Source organism: Sorghum bicolor, chromosome 10 (assembly GCF_000003195.3).
Source record: "Sorghum bicolor cultivar BTx623 chromosome 10, Sorghum_bicolor_NCBIv3, whole genome shotgun sequence".
In the NCBI taxonomy this organism is placed as follows: domain Eukaryota; kingdom Viridiplantae; phylum Streptophyta; class Magnoliopsida; order Poales; family Poaceae; genus Sorghum; species Sorghum bicolor.
The window spans coordinates 4805169-4827687 of NC_012879.2; the positions used below are offsets into that span (position 1 = coordinate 4805169).

At 48.4% G+C, this 22519-nt stretch overlaps 4 protein-coding genes across 4 annotated transcripts; 2 read left to right on the forward strand and 2 right to left on the reverse strand.

The window, feature by feature from the left end:
- On the forward strand, positions 2401-6241 carry LOC8065393 (probable LRR receptor-like serine/threonine-protein kinase At3g47570). Its single transcript, XM_021448784.1, has 2 exons — positions 2401-5671; positions 5780-6241. The coding sequence occupies exons 1-2, from the start codon at positions 2755-2757 to the stop codon at positions 6160-6162; spliced, it is 3300 nt and encodes a 1099-aa protein (XP_021304459.1). The 5' UTR covers positions 2401-2754; the 3' UTR covers positions 6163-6241.
- LOC8076193 (FBD-associated F-box protein At4g10400) lies at positions 6369-10197 on the reverse strand. Its single transcript, XM_021448785.1, has 3 exons — positions 9234-10197; positions 9012-9146; positions 6369-8878 (listed from the first exon to the last, which is right to left on the reverse strand). The coding sequence occupies exons 1-3, from the start codon at positions 10143-10145 to the stop codon at positions 8513-8515; spliced, it is 1413 nt and encodes a 470-aa protein (XP_021304460.1). The 5' UTR covers positions 10146-10197; the 3' UTR covers positions 6369-8512.
- Positions 16933-18143, forward strand: LOC8065394. The gene has a single exon (XM_002436552.2). It carries the CDS (start codon positions 17146-17148, stop codon positions 17938-17940), a length of 795 nt encoding a protein of 264 aa, XP_002436597.2. The 5' UTR covers positions 16933-17145; the 3' UTR covers positions 17941-18143.
- Positions 18612-22270, reverse strand: LOC8076194 (protein NUCLEAR FUSION DEFECTIVE 4). Its single transcript, XM_002437902.2, has 3 exons — positions 21589-22270; positions 19982-20856; positions 18612-19439 (listed from the first exon to the last, which is right to left on the reverse strand). Exons 1-3 carry the CDS (start codon positions 21919-21921, stop codon positions 18959-18961), a joined length of 1689 nt encoding a protein of 562 aa, XP_002437947.1. The 5' UTR covers positions 21922-22270; the 3' UTR covers positions 18612-18958.

Below are 22519 nucleotides of genomic sequence, written 5' to 3' on the forward strand. Positions count from 1 at the left end.
GGTGTTTTAGTTGCTCCATCCAATGCTTTAATCTGCACTGCTGTATTAGTTGTTGCATGTTGTTGCAACAGTTGGTCGATGTTGTTGTAATACTATGTATATGGTGTTTTGGTTGCTCCATCCAATGCTTCAACATATGTTGTTGTATTAGTTGTTACATGTTGTTGCAACAGCCGTTCTTTGTTGTTGTAATACTATATTTATGGTGTTTCAGCTGTTCTATCCAATACTTCAATCTGTATGTTGTAGCAGTTGTTTGCATGTTGTTGCAGCAGTTGTTCTTGTTTGTTGTAGCAGTATGTCAGGTGTTGTTGTACTATTATACATATTGTGTTGCAGCATCAAGTATGGGGATAGGTTGTAGGGACGAGTTAGCGACAGGCAGATCTGCTAGGGGCCGACAAAGCGAGGGGCGGGACGGATCCCATGCTCGTGGGGGCGGAGAATGGGCTCCTTGCGCGGGGAACAGACGAAGTCCGGTCCTCTATGTGGGGCGAGCGGGGCAGGGGTAAGTTGGTTGGGAGGGAGCGGATAAGAAACAGTCTTGCGGGCGGGGCGAGTGGGGCAGAGGTGAGTTGGTTAGAGGCGGATGGGGTTTTCTTTTTTTCTGTGGCACGGGTGGGGGGGCTCGGCGTCCGGACGCGTTGTTGGCGCCTTATGTTCAGGCGCTAGCAGTACCGTAATAGCTAGTACATTTCGATAACTTTCAACCTTCGTCTTTGAAAAGTTTTAAGACTCCAAAATTTTGGGAGCTGCCACTTGCCACCATGGAAAACGGAAGTTTTCACGAATAACAGGGTAGGTAAGGCGCTTACGTTGTGGCGAGTTCCCTAGTACACCTTTCTGGGGTTACCCAGCCCGACGAAGAGCCATGGCTTCCGCGCGCCGCCGTCGCCTGTGCCCATGGCTGATGAAGAGGCTGCCCGACAGGACACGGAGGACGCTAGGGTGCATCTTGTCCTTGCGCGGGGGTGTAAGAAAAGAGGAGATGGAAGGCGCGACGCCGAGGCGCCAGAGAGCAGCCGCATCGCCGCCGCCACCACCGCAGCGCCACTGGTAGGATATTTTACTAGGGCCGTGTTTAGTTCCCAATGTGAAAAATTTCACGACACTGTAGCATTTTCGTTTGTTTGTGGTAATTATTGTTCAACCATGAACTAACTAGGCTCAAAAGATTCGTCTAGTAAATTTCGACTAAACTGTGCAATTAGTTTTTATTTTCTTCTATATTTAATAGTTTATGCATGCGTCTAAAGATTTGATGTGACGAAAAATCTTGAAAAATTTTAGATTTTTAGGTGGAAGTAAACAAGGCCCAACTGAGCCCCACGGCAAAATGGAGAAGGATTTGGTTGGGCCTTTTGGAGGCGTGGGACGGGTTGGGATTGTCACACTAGACTTCTTTCTTGGGGCTTTAGTCCAGGTTGGACCGACAGCCCGGCTATCAAATACTGTTAAATGATTAATTTTGAATTTAGCAAAAATATACGTGTTCCTCAAGAGAAAAAAAGAGCACAAATATACGTATGCTTTGGATTGATATAGTTTTAAATATAAAAATACAAATAAACTATTTTTTAGAGACAGTTATTAAACCCAAGAGCCCCCTAAAATGTCATTTTTAGAGACAGTTAACAAACCTAAAGATAAGTTGTTTTTGCCCAATACTAACTTGCCCTTCATTGTTAGCAGAATTCAGATCTTCCACCGTTCCACTCCGTCGTTGCCGGTTTGCAGACGGACTTTCCCGTTGAAATGACAATTAGTCAGTGAGTTCCCATGTACGCTCTTCTCTGATCTCTGTACTCCCATCCCTCTCAAGTCTCAAGTGCTACTAAACATGTACAGTATGATTGAGACGCTAGTTTTTAGTAGCTTGCGTTCAGGCTCAACCCTTTAATTTCCAACGTTCGAACCCGTCAAATGGTTCTAAATCTATCTTGTGTGTATCGGTCCATGTTCAGGTCAAGTACACGATGACTTGAGCCATGCGAGCGTGTGGTTTGGAGTGGCCGCTCGGGGAGTGCTTGACGCTCCCGTTTTCAGTCCCATCGCTTTCACCCTGGCGAGTACGCTTAGAGCTGTCCGTCTCAGTCCGGTAGCTTTCCTTGATTCCTTCGAGCTTCAGCCGAGTTCGATCGATTCCTGGCTGGCTCCAACAGTCAGGTCTTGTTTAGTTTCCAAAAAATTTTGGTTCAAAGCACCGTAGCACTTTCGTTTGTTTGTTACAAATATTGTCTAATTATAGACTAACTAGACTTAAAAGATTCATCTCGCGATTTAGAGACAAACTGTGCAATTAGTTTTTGTTTTTGATTATATTTAATGCTTCATACATGTGCTGCAAAATTTGATGCGACGGGGAATCTTGAAAAGTTTTTTTTTGAAAGTAAGTCTTCGCGAGTCCTGTCACTTCATTAGTTCATCAGTCCTCTTGCTTTCTCCTCCTCAGACGAAGACTAACCTTTGAATTCAGCAATATTCCGTTCATACTGCTTTTAGTTTTCTTTGGCAAGATCAGATACCCCCATGGCGCGGCAGTGCAGTTCGTCCATCCAGAAGCATCGGGCGAGTCTTCATGCCGGATTGCCCGTCCTACCCCATGGAATTCTGCAGTTCTTCAGACTTCACATTACATAGACACTTATAAGTGCGTGCCATCATGCCACAGCTTTCATGCATTGCCAGTTTGCCACCAGCTCGCTCACCACGCACAGACGGCCAGCCAGCTGACTCGTTTCTCCGGTCTCTATCATGGCGCTCAGTCTCCTCCACCTCGCCTTGCTAACCATGGCCTCATCACTGCTCACGCCCGCACCACCCGCGCTCGTCTCAGCATCCAACGCCACGGCCACCGCCGACCTCTCGGCGCTCCTCGCCTTCAAGGACAGGCTTTCCGACCCTGGCGGCGTCCTCCGCGGCAACTGGACGCCCGGCACGCCGTACTGCAGCTGGGTCGGCGTCTCCTGCAGCCACCGCCACAGGCTGCGCGTCACGGCGCTGGCGCTCCCCGGCGTGCGGCTGGCCGGCGCGCTGGCTCCCGAGCTCGGCAACCTGACTTTCCTCTCCATCCTCAACCTCAGCGACGCCGCACTCACGGGGCACGTTCCAACCAGTCTCGGCACCCTGCCACGCCTCCTTTCCCTCGACCTCTCCAGCAATTATCTCACGGGCACCGTCCCGGCTTCGTTTGGCAACCTCACCACACTCGAGATCCTCGATCTCGACTCCAACAATCTCACCGGTGAAATCCCACACGAGCTGGGCAATCTGCAGAGCGTCGGGTTTCTTATTCTCAGCGGGAATGACCTGAGTGGACCATTGCCCCAGGGCTTGTTCAACGGAACGTCTCAATCTCAGCTGAGCTTTTTCAACCTCGCAGACAACAGCCTGACAGGGAACATTCCTAGTGCCATTGGCTCCTTTCCAAACCTTCAGTTCCTCGAGCTGTCGGGGAACCAGCTTTCAGGGCAGATCCCGTCCTCACTGTTCAACATGTCCAACCTGATAGGGCTGTACCTCTCCCAGAACGATCTCTCAGGATCAGTGCCACCAGACAACCAGAGCTTCAACCTCCCCATGTTGGAGCGCTTGTATCTCAGCAAAAATGAGCTCGCCGGCACGGTGCCACCGGGCTTTGGGTCGTGCAAGTACCTGCAGCAGTTCGTTTTGGCATACAACCGCTTCACCGGCGGAATACCGCTGTGGTTGTCAGCCTTACCTGAGTTGACGCAGATCTCCCTAGGTGGCAACGACCTTGCCGGCGAGATCCCGAGCGTCTTGAGCAACATCACCGGCCTCACCGTACTAGACTTCACCACGAGTGGGTTGCATGGGGAGATCCCGCCGGAGCTGGGCCGGTTGGCGCAGCTGCAGTGGCTCAACCTGGAAATGAACAGCTTGACAGGTATCATTCCGGCCTCCATCCAGAACATTTCTATGCTCTCCATCCTTGACATATCCTACAACTCCCTGACTGGACCTGTGCCACGAAAATTATTTGGGGAATCTCTCACCGAGCTCTACATCGATGAGAATAAGCTCAGTGGAGATGTCGGTTTCATGGCCGACTTGTCAGGTTGCAAGAGCCTCAGATACATCGTCATGAACAACAATTACTTCACTGGTAGCTTCCCCAGCTCTATGATGGCCAACCTCTCCTCCCTTGAGATCTTTCGGGCATTTGAGAACCAAATAACAGGACACATCCCTAACATGTCGAGCAGCATCTCGTTTGTTGATCTTCGTAACAACCAATTAAGCGGGGAAATTCCACAATCAATCACAAAAATGAAGAGCCTTAGAGGTCTTGACTTGTCTAGCAATAATTTGTCTGGGATTATCCCGATACACATCGGCAAATTGACAAAGCTGTTTGGCTTGAGCCTGTCCAACAACAAACTCAATGGCCTTATACCAGATAGCATTGGAAACCTGAGCCAGCTACAAGAATTAGGATTATCAAATAACCAATTCACTTCATCAATACCCCTGGGGCTATGGGGCCTTGAGAATATTGTGAAACTTGATCTCTCTCGCAATGCCTTGAGTGGCTCTTTCCCGGAAGGTATTGAGAATCTGAAAGCAATAACTTTGTTGGACCTTTCTTCCAACAAACTCCATGGAAAAATACCCCCTTCACTGGGAGTGCTCAGTACACTGACCAACCTAAATTTATCAAAGAACATGCTCCAAGATCAAGTACCAAATGCAATTGGCAACAAGCTAAGCAGCATGAAAACATTGGATCTTTCATACAACTCACTGTCTGGTACAATTCCAAAGTCCTTCGCCAATCTCAGCTATCTCACAAGCCTGAATCTATCTTTCAATAAACTGTATGGACAAATCCCAAATGGCGGTGTGTTCTCAAACATCACTCTACAGTCGTTGGAAGGGAACACTGCACTATGTGGCCTGCCACACCTTGGGTTCCCACTCTGCCAAAATGATGAGTCCAACCATCGCCATCGATCTGGTGTCATAAAATTTATACTTCCAAGTGTTGTAGCAGCGATAGTAATAGGAGCTTGCTTGTTCATCCTGATCAGAACTCATGTGAACAAGAGGTCAAAGAAGATGCCAGTCGCTAGCGAGGAGGCGAACAACTACATGACAGTCTCCTACTTTGAGCTTGCACGTGCCACAAATAATTTTGACAATGGTAACCTGCTAGGAACTGGAAGCTTTGGCAAAGTATTCAGAGGCATACTAGATGATGGGCAGATCGTCGCGATAAAAGTCCTAAACATGGAACTGGAAAGAGCTACTATGAGCTTTGATGTTGAGTGTCGTGCACTTCGTATGGCTCGACATCGAAACCTGGTTAGGATACTCACCACCTGCTCCAATCTTGACTTCAAGGCACTAGTGCTCCCGTACATGCCAAATGAGAGCCTAGAAGAATGGCTGTTTCCTAGTAACCACCGTCGTGGGCTAGGATTGTCCCAGAGGGTGAGCATCATGTTAGATGTGGCTCAGGCATTGGCTTACCTTCACCATGAGCACTTGGAGGCAGTCCTGCATTGTGACCTCAAGCCAAGCAATGTGTTGCTTGATCAAGATATGACGGCTTGCGTAGCCGACTTTGGCATCGCAAGGTTGTTGTTGGGCGATGATACTTCCATAGTTTCGAGGAACATGCATGGAACAATTGGCTATATGGCACCAGGTATGCAGTATAACTGTCTGCAACTTGATAGTAACTCATACTATCTCATCATTTGTGTTGCATCACTAACAATGTCTCTGTTTGCTTTGCTGTGGACTGGCATAACAGAGTATGCTTCCACCGGTAAAGCATCAAGGAAGAGTGATGTTTTCAGCTATGGGATAATGCTTCTTGAAGTAGTCACTGGTAAGAAGCCCACTGACGCCATGTTCAGCGAAGAGCTAAGCCTGAGGGAGTGGGTCAGCCAAGCTATTCCGACAAGACTTGCTGATGTCGTGGACCATAACATCCTTCTTCTAGATGAGGAGGCGGCAACAAGCAGTGGAGATGTCCAACGCGCCGGCTGGTCATCCAGCGCCTGGAGCTGCCTAGCACAGATATTGGACTTGGGTTTACGGTGCTCATGTGACTTGCCTGAGGAGAGGGTGTCAATGAAGGATGTCGCTCCCAAGCTCGCAAGGATCAAAGAGAGTTTAGTATCCTCTCGATGATTGAAAGCAGCCATGTATCTCTCAAACTTCCTGAACAATTTGTTCAAAATAAAAATCCTGAACAGTACTGTAAAGTTAACATTGATGTGTTCATATGACCAAATGTTCGTTCAGTCAGGCCCCATTGCGGCGATTAGAGTAGGCAACTGCAAAATGCTACTAAATGCTTTTGCAGTTTCAGATGGCCCGTATGCAGCTAAGTCAGGAATGGAGTGGATCTTCAGCTCTGTAGATTTGGTGTTCTTGGCTTTATGGGCGTGTTCGGTTAATGTGTTAAGATTAAGCTAGCCAACTAAGCTTGAGGAGCTAAAGTCTGGCTTCAACAATGCAAGATACACTTATTTGATTGCAATGGTTAGCTTAGTCTGGCTTCTCTATGGGTGTGTTTGGTTGGCCACTTTTTGTATACATAAGTTTACCTCGCCATTGAAACATTTTGTCGAACAGGTGCTCGGCAGAGGACGCCTGTGACCGCCATAGAAGACAAAGCTTCTCCACCTCCCGCCTCCTCTTCCTCACCCCTCTCCGCCTTTTCACGCGCCTCTCGCCATCTCCACGGCGTTGACCCCACGCGGACTTGTTGCTGCCAGCCGCGGTGAGATCCGGATGCACGACCATGGCACGTTTTGGGTCGTCATCGACCGCGGCGGCGGTGGCTAGCTCCACGACATTCCGTGCACCCGACGGCAACAGCGCGCTCCTGGAGCTCCTGATGGGGCGGTTCGCGGCGAGTGAGCATCTGTCCTGTGGGGGTGGACAACTCTGCCATCCTTGTGGAATCGAGCTGGAATCCGGCGCATATGACAGTCTTTGGCGCAGCCGAAGGTGGAGGCCAGGCCGATAAAGCGCTATCGGTGTGATGCTGGAGCACCAGTGGGCACCGGTGCGGGGATGCAGACCTGCTTCCTAACTCCTAACCAAATCTGGCCAATTGCATCACGTTTCCACGAAGCCTGGCCTGAGCAGCGTGGTTAGTGCCTTCACTTCACGGAGCGGCCTGCTAGATCAGAACTATGTCAACAAGACGTCCAAGAAGCTGCCGGCTGCTAGCGAGGAGGCGAACACCATGGTAGTCACCTACTTTGAGCTTGCCCGTGCCACAAATAACTTCGACAACGATAACCTGCTAGGAACTAGAAGTGGAAGATTTGGCAAAGTATTCAGAGGCATGTTGGATGACGGGCAAATGGTCGCAATAAAAGTCCTGAACATGGAACTGGAAAGAGCCAATATGAGCTTTCGCATGGCTCAACACCAAAAATGGTACTCACCACCTGCTCCAATCTTGACTTCAAGGCACTAGTGCTCCCATACATGCCAAATGGTAGCCTAGATGAACATGGAACTGGAAAGAGCCAATATGAGCTTTCGCATGGCTCAACACCAAAAATGGTACTCACCACCTGCTCCAATCTTGACTTCAAGGCACTAGTGCTCCCATACATGCCAAATGGTAGCCTAGATGAATGGTTGTTCCTTAGTAACCGCCGCGGGCTAGGATGTCCGAGAGGATCAGCATCATGTTAGATGTGGCTCTGGCACTGGCTTACCTTCACCATGAGCACTTGGAGCCTTGGAGGCAGTCCTGCATTGTGACCTCAAGCCAAACAATGTGTTGATTGATCAAGATATTATGGCTTGTGTAGCCGACTTCAGCATCGCAAGGTTGCTGCTGGGTGATGATATTTCCATAGTTTCGAGGAACATGCATGGAACAATTGATTATATGGCACCAGGTATGTAGTAGTAACTGTCTGCAACTTGATAGTAACTCATACCATCTCATCACTTGTATACTAGGTATATAACTCTGTTTATTTCTACGATCCTTGATAAGTAGTTGAAATTAAATTATTCAAATATGTTTAACTAAAATTTTAATAATCTTATAATTCAATATTCATATACATAGGTAATATCTGAAGATATATTGGGGCAATTAATGAAAAAATAAGTTTACATTTCCCCAAACTTTTATATGTTTTGTCAATAAGGTGAATGGAATCTAATTAACTAAAATGGTTGACATGGTGAACTTTTGTGTAGAGAAAAAAAAAAGGAAGCAACAGATAAATGAAAACCAACACCAGAATTCAACATATGGTGTTCTAAGCAAACAGCTGCTAAGACAAGAATTGAGGTTGATACCACATAAAAACAGTATGTCTCCAAAAGATAGATGGGTTGCAACAAATTTCCACACATACTGATACTGTTTGCAACATCAAAAAGAGTGTAAAAATTGCAAAGCGACAAATTAAAGGCTAAGAATAAGAGCAGGAAAATTAAACTTTGGACATTACACATAAAGAAAAGATAATCTTCTGAACAGGCATTGAATCTACATGCATCATCTGAATAAGTGACTGTCAAAGGGATCATCCATCCACAAATCATGTGTCTGCTGGGCGCATGAGTTTATAGTCAAACAAGAACTTCTTATGAATTTAAATTGAGCACCTTGAGAAGCTTTGTTGTCTAGTTGAAGTCGTCTGTGTTGATTAGCCATCCACTTATTACTGTTGGTTTTCTCAGATCCAAATACCATTGTCTTTAGAACTTTTGCATTCAATACAAAGAACTTGGCAAAGTCAACATCAGGTCTTATACCGCAATAATTCAGCAAGGCCACTTGTCGAAGATGAGACTCAAGGCATTCAATTGGATCAAGTGGATTATAGCTCCGCTTATTTTTCCTACTCTCCTCTAGGTCAGCCTGGATAATAAAGAAAGAAAACATTATGAAAGTAGTTACTACGCAGTCGGCAATGTCACACAGTAGCTCACTAGACTACACTATACATCAACTTTCATATTGGCACATGAAGGAAGCATAGACAAATACTCACCATGATATACAACTTCTGCAAGCAGGGGAAACATTTGAGGAAGTCAACAACTGAGTCCAGATTAGGCCCCAAAGTGTCAAGGGACAAAACCTTTACAGTGCGCATCGAGGTTGTCAAGCTTAGGGCAATCATTTTCTGGACAAGAATAAGGAGACATCACAATTAGTCAATAGCAAATATAAATCCAGAATACAAGATGGAAGAATTGAAGCCTACTGGTACCTGGAAAACATTGGTTCCAAGATCAAGTTTAGTGATGCCATCGGACAGCTCGCCCAATATCTCTAGTTTTGGCGCCCGCACGACCCGCAATGTTGCCAGACCATGGATCCGGCTAAGTGGTAACAATCTTTCAAGGCAAGGGGCATCTTCTATAATAAGATCTTGGAGCGTGATATGATTTCCTTTTCTCTTCCGACAGGGAGAAACCATGAAGCCAATGCTCCTTAAAGTGGGCGAGTTAATGCGGAGGCGACCAAAGCCAACACTCCCAAACAGCAAGAGGCTCTCAAGAACAGGGCAACCACAGAGCAGACTGTGAAGAACATCTTCCAACACGATGACGTAATGCAGGGAGAGCTGCTTGAGGCAGGGAAACTTGAACAATGGCGCCATCTCTCTTGGGAAATCGCAGCTGCCAAAGTCGGCAACACAGAGGGTGGGCGCGAAGCGTAACACGGACGGCGGTAGCGGGTAGGGCAGCTGCGGGTTCTCCATCAAATACTGAAACTCGATCTCACGGAGGCCGGTGAGGGCCCGGGAGCGCAACCAGCCATCAATTTTGGCGTAGCGGTCGCGGAGGCGGATGCCGGGGACGGCGAAGCGGCGGGCTGGCCCCGGGTGGTCGGAGAGGATCTTGGAGACGAAGATGATTCGCTTCCGGTCCTGGCCGCTGAGGTTTCTGTCGACACCTAGGTTGAGAGGCGCGGCGCGCCAGAGAGGGCACCACCGGCGGGAGAGGATCTGAGTGCGGGCGCCGGCCTTGGTGGGGAGGAGGGAGATGATGGTGCCCAGTACCTCATCGGGGAGGCGGCTGATGATATCGAGACTGCTTTCTTCCACGACGTTGCCACTCCCCAGTGGTTCTTGGCTGAGATCGGATTTTTGCTTTTTGGCGGCGGGCGCAGCCTCCATGGGCGGCGGTGGCGGCGGCGGCTGCTGGAGTGGAGTGGGAAATACGGAGTACTAGGGAGCAGCGATGGGTTTCGTTGGCCCAAAAGAATGAGGGAAAGCGAAATGTTTGATGGCGCGAAAACCGGAAAGCATTTTGCAGACAAAAGAAAATTGTGCGTGAATTATTTTTTCTGTATTTCATTTTCCAAAAAGAAACACTAATAATTACTGAGCTTTTTTTTTTACAACAACTAAATTTTATTAACAACAGCAAGCTGTTGGGAGAATAGTTACATTGGTGAGGTCTACATTGAGTAGAGCCTGAAGGAGAGAGCATATTGATCCACATTGAGATATATTACAATGAAAGACTTGTGTAGGAGTAGAACTTTGGGCTTGTTTTGCCAAAATATCTGCAGTTGCATTTGCCTGTCTACTAATCTTGAAGAGTTGTGCTTGTAAGATGCCTGCAATGTTGGAATATGATTGTGTATATGGTTTGATCCTCCACTGTGGAGGGTGATCCTACTGGTCTTGGTGAAGAAAATGCACCAGTTGTTGGGAATCTGAAAGAAAGTTGCAAGAATGTAATTGTAGTGCTTTGATGATTGTCGCTCTAAGAGCCAGAGCTGCCGCTTCACCCATGAGAACAGAGTTGTAATTGTTCAGTTGAGCCTTTATGTAGATAGCTTGAGTTGGTTGGACGTGAAAATTAAGAATAAAAACATCTAGACCTACAATATTGGTGTTAATGTTGTAGTTGTGTAGCACTACTACAACATCAACATAGCATCGCCTATTCAATCCTACATTCAAATGTTAGCATAGCATAGTATACTTTCACCGGTAAAGCATCAAGGAAGAGCGACATTTTCAGCTTTTTTTTAGATATGGGGTAATGCTTCTCAAAGTCGTCACTGGGAAGAAGCACATCGACGCCGTGTTCAGCGAAGCTAAGCTCGAGAGAGTTTCAGGTGGTATGCAGATTTGGTGTTTTTTTTTTCGCGACTGAGACTTCATCCATTTTTTATTAAGAGGAATAAGGTTTAAAGGTTGAAAGAAATCTAAGTTATTGATGGCGGCGAGACGCCCACGTCAAAAACCTGACCAAAAGAATTTTGGTGTTTCTGGCTTTATAATTCAGTAATGCTTTCTGCCGAGCGTCCGAGCGGCCGGACGCGTGCTCATAGACCTTGCGGACCGAGTTTTATTGGCCCATTTAATTAAAAAACGGTACTGCTAGCGTCCGGACGTCCGGTGTCAGCAGCTCATCCGGACGCCAAGCTCTGCACCCACATCATATAGAAAAAAAAATAAAACCATCCGCCCCCAACCAACTCTACCCGTGCGGAGGACTTTTCTTCGTCCGCTCCTCGCGCAAAGAGCTCGTCCCCACCTCCACGAGCACAGGATCCGCCCAGCCTCTCACCTCGCTGCCCTCTAGCACATCCGCCAACTGTGGCCTCCACAGAAAGTGACTCCCGCCCACGCCCGCACAGAGAACAACAGCGACCATCACGTGCATGGATCTGGTCGCCCCCAACCGTGCCAACCTAACATCTGATCCAACCACCAGGTCACCACCATAGTCTGTCATCTAACTGCAACATGAAAAAAGGCTATTGCAAACATCGAAGGACATCTAAAATGCAACAAAAAGAAAAAACTGCTAAAACAAACAAAAAGTAGCTATTAGAACAACGAACAGAATATCTAATGCAACAAACAAAAATATGAAATGCAACATCAAAAAAACTCTATTGCAACATTCAAAACACATCTACTGCAACATCAGGGGAGAATCAACTGCAACATTAAGAAAAAGTTATTACAACATCTCAAGCACTACTAATGCAATCATAACGCATGTTGCAACAAAAAAATCTACTGCAACATCGGGAGAGAATCTGCTGCAACAATGAGAAAAAGCTATTACAACATCTCAAGCACTACTAATGCAACATCGAAAAAAACACTTGTTGCAACAAAAAAAATCTACTGCAATATCGAGGGAGAATCTACCGCAACAACGAAAAAAAGCAAAATAAAGCATCTCAAGAACTGCTCTGCAACATCAGAGAAACGCCTGTTGCAAAAACCAAAAAAAGGTACCGTTGCAACATTCCACATCATCTGTTGCAACATTAAAAATGAATCATTGCAAAACAATGACGAGATCTGACTCGCCAGAGCACTAGCTACCACCAAACTCTTAGATCTAGAAGGAGAAGAAGAGGAGGTACAGAAGGAGGGAGCAGATCTAGATCCAGTGGGAGAAAAGAGAGGGAGAGAAACCTCAGATCTAGATCCATCCCTACCTACCTCATCGGAGCCACGCCATCGTCCTCGTCTCTAGATGCATAGAGGTCACACGCACGAGGATGAGAGAGCAGGGAGGAAGGGAAGACGTGTGGGCTCACCGGAAGTCACCCGCCATAGCTCCCCATCTCTGATGGCCATGGATGTTGTGGGGAAAGGAGGGAGAGAGAGACCTCAGATCTAGATTAGAAAGTTGTACGTGGAGGAAGGGTGGCTGGATCCATGGAGGGGAGGGGAGGAGGTTTGCTTGAGCCATCATGAAGTAAGGGGAACGACCGCATGGAGTGGAGAGAGAGGTGACGGCCACAGCTACGAAGAAGAAGCAGCGTGTGGTGGAAGTTGCGATGCGGAATGAGGAATTGACGTAGTCTTTTTTTTATTCTGCTGTATAGCGGTCGCGCAGGTTTAGTTGGGCCGCTTGCCAAGCGCGCGGTGTCCGGACGGAACGGACGCTCGCCTCATATCATTACCTATTAAAAAACTATCTGAATGCTTCCATCGGAAAGAAACCGTCTCATGTCACACGCGGCTGCGCCTCTGGCCTCGCTTTGCACAACGCGCCCCTACGCCTCACGCCTCATGCCGTGCACCCCGCTCCTCCCTCGCGCCGTTCGTGCCTACACTGCCTAGTGTATCGCACTGTGCTTCCGTGCCCACGTCAACCAGCCTTTATTGCGGCGCCAACAAGAAGTAGATGAGCACACATGGCAACTGTATTATACGTTTAGTCGCTATACACATATATATTGCAATAATGTTTTAGTCGCTATAGACATATGTTGCAATGGTGTTTTTCTAATGTTTTATTTGAATGTTGTATATTTTAGTCTAGTATTTCATATGTTTTAGTAACTATAAGTATATGTTGTAATTGTATATTTTTAATATTTCACTTATTTCAGACGTATGTTGCAAGTATTTTATTTTGATATTATATATATATATATATATATATGGCCACCCCGGGTTCAAGCCCGACCAGTGGCGGACCCAGAAACGGACCAAGAGGAGGGCTAAATAACATAGGCTAAAATTTTTTTTGCTTGCTCAATGCAGTACATTAATAGATATAGCTAAGATTGATAATTCAATATTGATTCAAAGTGTTCGAAGACAAAGATTCGTAGAATAAGCATAGAAAAATACTAAATATATAAAATCTTTTGCAAAAAAGAAAACTTGTTAAAAGATTTTTGAGTCCAAGAGGGGGGCTGCAGCCACCCCAGCCCCCCCTTGGGTCCACCAATGAACCCGGCGCCCGCTGTATTTCCATGTGCACTGTGCATGGGAATGGGGGAGAAAACCTCCTCGGTTCAATATATATATACATGTTGCAAAGGTATTTTTCAATTGTTTCACCTGGTTACAGTATATATGTTGTATCCGCACACACTCTCACAGTCTCACTCACGAGCATTCACGCTGCATTGTTCACCCATTATCGATGTCTATCTCTTGTTATATGGGCCACCTCCAGTAGTCGGCCAGCATGCACGCAACGAGCGATCAGTGCCAAAATGGCCACGCATTTTATAGTTAAAAGTACACGCATGTAAAATACTACAGCGGACCAACACCCAATGAATTCAGTCACAACTAGGTGTTTTGCACCACCAGGTTATGATACACGCATGCATGCATGGAGATGAATGGACCCCCATGCACAAGCTGTCGAGATGCGGGGCTGCACGCTCGCGCCGTAGCAAGACAGCAGCAGGTGCTAAGCGCGAAGCACGCAGGCAAACGCAGTAGCGGCCAATAGGCGCAGCAGCGTCCGGTGCTCAGCGTCCGGTGCACGCTGCTATCTTCGCTCACCGGATGCGCAGGTTCAGCGTCTGGTGCCATACGGTCAGAGCGTCCGGTGAGTGTTTTTTTAGAAACACTCCGGCGACTTCTCCAAACTTTCTACCGGCGCAATAGAAAATATGCATTTCATTTTCTCAAAAACGTCGAATCCCGCCGAGCTTGCTCGGCGGGATGGAGAGAGGAATCCAAACCCTCTCTACCCTACAAACTCTACCTCCTTCTAAAAGTATGCCAACACCACCAAGTGTGTACCAACAAGTGCAAGTGTGTTAGCATTTTCACAAACATTTTCTTTAAAGAAGTTAAGTTAACTCACTAGATTCTAAATGCATGCACATGAACAATGACACCTAGTGGCACTCGATAACCGCTTAGCCAAAAAATTCCCCTCTTTATAGTACGGCTATCTATCCTAAATATGATCACACTCTCTATGGTGTCTTGATCACCAAAACTAAACCCTAAGCAATACCTTTGCCTTGATCTCCATAGGGTTTTGATTTTCTCTTTCTTCTTTTCCAAGTTGAGCACTTGATCATCTTGAGGTCATCACCATTATCACCATGATCATCTCTTGCCTCATCACTTGGCATGTACCAACCTCATTAAGTCTACACACACTTAGTATAAAGGTTAGTACTAGGGTTTCGTTAATTATCCAAAACCAAACTAGGGCTTTCAGCAAGTCGAGTAATGTGGTGGCTTTGGCTTGTTGTGTGCGAACGGTGGATGGGATAGCGGCGGAAACAAAGAACAACAACGGTGCATTGAACTACGACGACGAACACAATTGAAATCAGCAACTAGACTCAACCATGGACACAAACTCAACAAAGCAAATCTGAAAACAAAATTGCAAGACACAACGAGTGATAGGACAGCGGAAATTAAACTATTTTTTTGGCTTTTTGTGGACTCTAGGTAATGAACAAATATGAATCTATGGCAAACGAGATTATACCTCGTGGTAAACCTGAAATATCTGATACCAATTGATGAGGACCAGACTCAATCTTCCGAGAGGTAGATGGTAAATTCGATTTGTGGAGATCTCGACGTTGGCGATCCGGCTTCAAATCAGACACGATTCGAACCCTGCAACCATTACACCACTCTCTGTTGGTTATCAACCCAGCACAACTTGATTGACCTTGCCAAGAAGGCTGTTCCTGCAAGCGAATCGAAGAACACAAGCAAGAAGGTATAAACATACAATCTGAAATTACAAATATGAATGACGCGAATATCAATGGAGGGTTCGAGAACTCGGTTCCAAAGGACTAATCGACACACTGGGGGAGATCAAGAACGGGGTCCTGGATCACTATAAAAGGATTTGTCACCATAGTTACAATGAACAATTTAGTTTTTCGATGGAAAACTAAACTCTAAACAAAACTCAAGTCTAAACAGCGGCGGTTGCGTGGAATATAAAAGAGATGTATCCTAGGGTTGGAGGCCACTAGGGAGAGGCGCTCACAACTTGGGCTTAAGGCCCGACTCGATACATGGCCAAGTTGGCCCAAAATAGCTGACGCAGCACCTTGTCGTGGCCACACAGATTATTCCACGGATGATTTGGAGCTGGGGCCAGATTCAAAACGACGGCGTCGTCGTCGTCTCCTTTCCAATGAGTCCAAGATCATTCTGTTTCGATGTCGTATAAAGAAGTTATGATTAAAACACTGATATTGTATGTGCTAAATTCGAGAATAACGTGAAAGCTAAGTTAGAGATAAATTGCAACTTAAAAAAACAATAGTGTCAATGTGTCTAGCGTGACGATATCCTCATCACAACTAAACAAGCCCCTAGTTTACATCGAGCCGGGGCACGCGATCTACAGCTACTGGAATGTACTCCGTAGCTTCCAGAGGGAAGCACCGGTAGAGTGTAATAAAGCGTAAGAACGTTCTACAGCTTTGTTCCAATTTATTACAGCTTTGTTATATATACATATATAGTTGGATGGACACATTTCACATTTGGTTGTATCGTACTTGTGCCGAGTTTATTTTCGGATACTCTTCATGCTTTCCGTCCCCCGTTTGTCTTTCATTTGTTTATTTTGTTTCTTCTTTTTCATACGAGTCACTCACGACAGAAGTACATGGAGTACCAAATGACAGGACATGGAGAGGAAATGCTAGCATACTAGCATACAAACACAAGGAGATGCAGTTGTGTTCCTCATATTTTTTTTTTTGGTTTTGTTCAATCGACGCATCATCTTTAATTGCTTTTTCTTTTTTAGAAATATCATCTTTCAATCGTCGCGTCGATGCCGAAGAGCAGCTCGCCACCTCGTCATGGGCTCGCGGGCTCTCGCCACCCGGGAGGAGGAGGAGGGGACTCGTTTGGTTGGGCCGGGCGACCCCGAATCCAGCCACTACGATGTGTTTTGGTCCGGCCCAAGGCCTCGAATCGCCACCTGCGTGGTGTGGCAAGCGGCGCGGAAAGCATGAACTGAGGCCCGAAGCTGTGCACATGGTGCGGTGCTGCAGGAACTGCCTGCCGCTGCCGGTGCGGCGCACCCGGCGTCTCCGGCACTCCGGATGATCCGGCTCGTTGGCGCACGTATCCGCCACCTGATCCCCACGAAACGGGCGCCCGCACGCACGCGCCCCCCCTCTTCCGTGGGTGGGCGGCCCACCGGTCCGTGCACGGTGCACCGGCACGGCGGCACCAGTCTGCCACCATCCAAGCCAACAGACGCCAACAACTTCTCGCCCCGGCCGGCGCTCGCCCGTTTTTATAAGGAAATCGGCTTCACGTGGCGTGACGCCACCCGCCAGCCAGTCCATCGGCCCAGTGCCGCTCACTTGCTGCTGCCGCTCACTTGCTGCTGCCGCTCGCGCGCGCGCCGCGCCGACCGCTCCGCTCCGCCGGAGCGGGAATGGACTGGTACGCGTGGCTCTGCAGGGCGGGGCTGCACCCGGACGTGGCGTTCGAGTACGCGCTGGTGTTCGCGCGCAACGAGCTCGGCGCCGCCGACGTGCGCCACATGGACCACGAGTTCCTCCTCAGCATGGGCGTCGCCGTCGCCAAGCACCGCCTCGAGATCCTCAAGCTCGCCAGGAAGGATCCCTCGTCGTCCTCCTCCTCCCACGGCGGCAGGGCCGCCGTGGCCGCCGCCGGCGCCATCACCGCGCTGCCGTGGCGCGCCACCAGGCTGCTCGCCGCGGCCGTGCACCGGTCCGCGCGCTCGGCGCTCGGCCGCCTCCGCGCCTCCGTGTCGTCCCGCGCCCGGGACCGGGACCGCGCGGCGGCCGTCCCCGTCCCCGTCCCCGTCCTCGCCACGCCGCGCCTGCCACCTCTGCTGCGGCACCATCGCGGCGGGAAGGTCGTCGCGCACAGCAGCTGGACCAAGATCGCGTCGCCCGTGGCGGTCCGTGGCGGCGGCAAGCTGCCGCTGCCGGCGCTGCCGATGATGCCGACGCACGTCGTCAGCAGGCCCATCCTGCTCACCAACAGCCGCGCCGATAAGTGGCGGAGCAACGGCAACGGCGCGGCGGGCAGGACGCTGCCCGCGCCCGCTGGGTCCATAGCCGCCTGCCTCATGAGCACGGACGTCTGCAGCTGCGACGAGGACGACGGCAGCGGCAGCGGCAGCGACGTGGAGGTGGTGGTGGTGGACGTCGGCGAGGAGATGCGGTGGGAGTCCATGTTCCAGGATCTCAAGCCCACTTAGCCGAGACGCGCTCGCCATCCAGCCGTGTACGTACAGCGAGCGAAGACAACGTGCATGATGGGCAGTTGGCCACTGGTCAGTGGTCACTTACCTGCTGCCTGTTACTGTTATTGCTACTGTCTGTGTAAATGAGTGTGAAAAATAATGCCATGTGTCATTCTCTGAAAATTTGAGCTTGGAATTAATCGATCCATGTTCACGCACACATGATGAACCTTGTTGGATCTCGTTCCTTGTGAGATCGGATCATGAGTTCATAACGATCAGAAATGCCTGCAGCATTTTCGTTCCTGCTGTGAAAATATTTTAGTAACTACTACACGTCTGTCGTTAGTGTAGAGCCCCGACAACAGGATGGAATAGATAGAGGGCCATGTTCCCAAACCGAGACAAAAAACAAAGCGTGGCGCCAAAAATGAGCCGAGGTATCGTCCAGATCTGAACTGACAGTCGCCGCTCCACTCAAAGATTCAAACTGGGGACATGGCGTCTGCTGAATGCACGGATGTAGATCTGTCGGATTCAGCAAAGGTTAGCTGGCCAACCCTGGTCAGATCTCAACCACTACCCTGTTCAAAAATTTCAGTGATCAACTGCTGATGCTGACCTGTTAACTTGCCGACCACTGCCCCAGTTCAAGGCCACAAGTAAACCAAGTTTTAAAGATAGCATGATTAAGACCTGAGATGCAGTTTATTTCAGATTTGGAGAAAGATGCAGAGTCTTATCAATATACAAGCACCAGCGTTCTACATAAGTAGGGATTTCAGTTATGCACACCTAAAATTCAGGCCTCAGCACATTAACCTGGAGCAACAGCACGAGCATCTGGTACAAATAGCTGCACGTGACCATCGCCCCCTCTTCATAGTAGACCAAAAGGGACCCAAAATTAGAACACAGAGCACTGAAATAAGGTGCGTGCTCATGAATTACAATAGATCATTATCAAACTATTCAGACATCATATGGATTTAATGTAGATGCAGAGAACACTACAGCTCCGTATCGTCGTCCCTCAATGTCCAGAGTTCCTGGGCTGGCTGAAGGATCCCCCCGCATAGAGCATCTGATACACTGGCCGGACCCTCACTGTGAGAACCACGCTCAGCAATGTGCCCAAGCAAGCCGCGCCAGAGAGGACACAGAATGTGAGTCTGAAGCAATTAGGGCCATGGCATGCAATATCCGACCCTGATGTTGTGGCATGCTGCTTTGCCACTTCGAGATCGTAGACATATCCCGCAAGGGTGTTAAACAGGTATGCGCCTACTGGATTTGCCAATATGATGAAGTTGAATATCTTTCCCCAGTGCTTTAGTCCGAAGAGCTCTGATGAGGTTGAGATTATCACGGACAGCAGGGCACCATAACATATCCCGAGTAAGGCGACAGAGACGTAAAGTGTGGCAAGCTGACCCAATGCAAAGAGCAGGTATGTAATTATCATCACTACTTGGGTGCATATGATCAGAACACTTCGTGGAAGTGTCCTGGACCTGCAAAAGAAGCCTGTAAGTTGACCCGAGGATGCAGTGGCCACAATTTCGAATTTCAACAAACACATGTCTATCAGTCACAACAAGAAAGCCACACCCTACATGTTTTTACACATGGGATTCAGGTTTTCATTACTGTTTGCCTTCAGAAAATAGACCCATCACTAGTTTGTCAGGCTTTCATGTTCCCTATTCACAATTTTTACCCAAGCTATTGACTAACATGAGAGGAGATGCATTAAAAGATAAATCAACCATAGGGCTGCTACTGAACTTCTCTTCAGGACAGAAATTCAAAACTTGAGACTGCAATGCAATTTTCTAATAATTCAAAGAGGGGTCAACATGGTTAATAAATTTGAGCAGTTAGGAGCTATAAAGACACATTGGTTCGCAACCAGATATCTCTCAGTAGTCAGTGCCCACTAGGCCAAAAAACAATGTGAAATTTGGTACAGCTATTAAAGCCAAGAATGGCCCATCACATGGAATCAATTATCTGAAAGAGTAAATAGTTGAGAAAATATAAGATATTCTATTACCTGACAAGATACTCAGAAACAGCACCACCTCCCAGCCGGCCAAAAAAATTGCAGAAACTGAAGACAGAGAGTGAGATGGTTGTGTCGACAGCACCTGCAGCAATTCCTATCTGTGCTAGATTATTAACAACAGTGATTCCAGATCCAATCCCAACAAAGCATATTGCAAAGAGAAGCCAGAAATCGGCCTTCAGTATTGCTTCACGAAACCTGAAATCTTCTCCCCTTCTTGGTCTTCTTCTCTTCGGCTTTATAGCCCCTTCGCCCTCGGCTAAGAGAATATCAATGTCAAAGGAATCATCTTCTTCAAGATTACCAAGGTTTGATTCAGAGGAAGAAGGCAAAAGTGCTTCTGTGTGATCATTATCATTTGTTGGAGAGTGTGAATCTGATGGACGTTTTTTCTTTGGGAATAAAGTCATCTTCAATGGTATTGCCAGGGGAGCAAAAATGAGAAGAACCATAATGACAAGCAGAGAATAGTTGATAATGTCATTGAGAGTCACGACATGATCCAATATCGTAGCCCCAACCAGATAAACCCCAAGAAGAATGCTCGCCATTTGTGCAAATAAAAAATGGACTTGCTCTGCATTCGTCTCCACCAGAGAGGGTTCACAAGGCTGAACAAAGTACATTGCCAGAAGGCACACAGCAGGAATTCCCAGAGTGAGAAAGAGCAAAAGGTTGATGGGAGAATCACGGAGCACTCCAGTGTATACTGCGGTGTAAACAGCTGCACTTAAACCCGAGTACCCTTTCAGAATGCCAGCAACAGCACCTCTGCTGAGTGGGAAGTTCCTCATGTTGGTCACTAGAACGGCAGTCGCCAACCATGCACCACCATTGGTAGCAAGACATAACGCAAACCATATCTGTAAGTAGGGTCATTAGCCAATTTACACTATATGTCCAATAAAATAAATCCCAGACTGGAAATACACTGCTTAGAGTAGGTGACAAAGTTTGTCTCAAGTTGAAACTAGCAAAAAGCTAACGTCATTTAAAGCCTTAAAGGGGAAAGAAGAGTGGTGCTAATCCTAGAACACCCGATCCTCCAGTGAGATCTGGCGTGTAAAAGTCCTAAATACGTGCATTATTGCAGTGAAATGCTGCATTTTTATTGACCCAAGTGCAGTCAGAACTTGTTTGCTAGCGTTTGTCAGGCAGCTTGTCCCCATTGTTTACGGAATCTCAGAAAGAGACATCTATTTTCCCTCAAGCTTAGTACACCATAAGATGTATGGCACGTAGACTGCCCCCTTTTGTTTATGGAATCTCAGAAATAGACATCTATTTTCCCTCAAGATTACACCATATTTTTAGAGTAATATAGTAATGGAGAATAAATCCCAGCACCAGCATATAATAATAATCCATTTATTATGTTTACTTGCACAGCGCAAAAGTGCCAAAAAAAAGCGACAACTTGCCACAAAACAATGCCTTCCACGAAAAACTTAGAGTAACTCAACTTCCGTTTCACAAACGCATAAACTGGATCTTAAAAATCGAACACTAATGTCTTTCGCAAAACAAAAATCGGTCAGTAAATTGATGAGAAGCACTAGCAAAACGAAGATCGACAGTGGGGGTCGGCAGCTCACCAGCCAGTAGGGCAGCGCGGGCGCGACGCCGGAGACGAGGAGCCAGGCGGTGCCGTAGCCGAGGAGGCAGGCGCCGGCGCCGATGAGGAGGAGCAGGGCCGGGTGGAGGCGGTTGCAGAGCACCCCGGGGAGCAGGCCGAGGTTCTCGCCGACGTCGCAGGCGACCCCGAGCAGCGCGAGGCGGCTCTGGTCGGCGCCGAGCGCGACCTTGAGCGCGTGCGAGTAGAGCGCGAACGTGGAGCTGGCGCCGCCCGCGACCTGCACCCACGCCGCCGCACCCAGACCCAGCCACGGCGGCCGGCTCCCCGCCTTCACTGACGCCGGCCCCCGCATCGATCTCGCTCGCTGAGGGGAGCAGACGGCAGCGTGCGCGGTGGATGTACACTACAGTGGAGGCCCGGAGGTGGGACGGGGAGGGGGAACTGCGGTCGGGACTCGGGATCGCGGGTCGGTGTGGGTTTTTTATGAGGGGGTTTGCACAGTACGCCTGACGGCTGTCCGAGGGCGCCCCCGCCGGACGGTGGTCGGTGGCGGGTGGGCTTGGAACTTTGGGAGCTGCGATGGGCTTCGCTTGGAGCTGGGTTGGGTTGGTGGCGGTGGGGGGCCGTCTGCGCACGGACGCGTGGGTGGAGGAGGACCGGAGGCAGCCCGGAGGTGGGAAGAAAAGCGGGGAAAGTGGATGTAAACAGAGCTTTCGATGGCGACGGTCGGCGGCACCGGCCGGCGTGTGGCCGAGATCTCTCTCAGGGCTTGCGAATTGCGATGTGATGGCGGCAGATTTTTTGTGGGCCGCGCCGGCGCAGTGGAGTGGATCAAGGATTATTATTAGCAGGCGTGATGGGCCCGTGCGGCTGACCTGCCCGTGGGCTCGAAAGTTTTCAAGGAAAAGTTCCGTTTGATCTCAATCAAACAACTAATGTAAGAGCATTTT

What these genes read in the sequence shown, in the direction of transcription:
- LOC8065393 (XM_021448784.1), top strand. Translation starts at nt 2,755, where the DNA reads ATGGCGCTCAGTCTCCTCCACCTCGCCTTGCTAACCATGGCCTCATCA. An exon ending in AATTGGCTATATGGCACCAG is followed by an intron (nt 5,672 to 5,779) that starts GTATGCAGTATA and finishes CTGGCATAACAG; the next exon opens with AGTATGCTTCCACCGGTAAA.
- LOC8076194 (XM_002437902.2), bottom strand. Translation starts at nt 21,921, where the DNA reads ATGCGGGGGCCGGCGTCAGTGAAGGCGGGGAGCCGGCCGCCGTGGCTG. An exon ending in CCGCGCTGCCCTACTGGCTG is followed by an intron (nt 20,857 to 21,588) that starts GTGAGCTGCCGA and finishes CCCTACTTACAG; the next exon opens with ATATGGTTTGCGTTATGTCT. An exon ending in GTTTCTGAGTATCTTGTCAG is followed by an intron (nt 19,440 to 19,981) that starts GTAATAGAATAT and finishes CTTCTTTTGCAG; the next exon opens with GTCCAGGACACTTCCACGAA.
- LOC8076193 (XM_021448785.1), bottom strand. Translation starts at nt 10,145, where the DNA reads ATGGAGGCTGCGCCCGCCGCCAAAAAGCAAAAATCCGATCTCAGCCAA. An exon ending in TTGGAACCAATGTTTTCCAG is followed by an intron (nt 9,147 to 9,233) that starts GTACCAGTAGGC and finishes ATTCTTGTCCAG; the next exon opens with AAAATGATTGCCCTAAGCTT. An exon ending in TGCAGAAGTTGTATATCATG is followed by an intron (nt 8,879 to 9,011) that starts GTGAGTATTTGT and finishes TTTATTATCCAG; the next exon opens with GCTGACCTAGAGGAGAGTAG.
- LOC8065394 (XM_002436552.2), top strand. Translation starts at nt 17,146, where the DNA reads ATGGACTGGTACGCGTGGCTCTGCAGGGCGGGGCTGCACCCGGACGTG.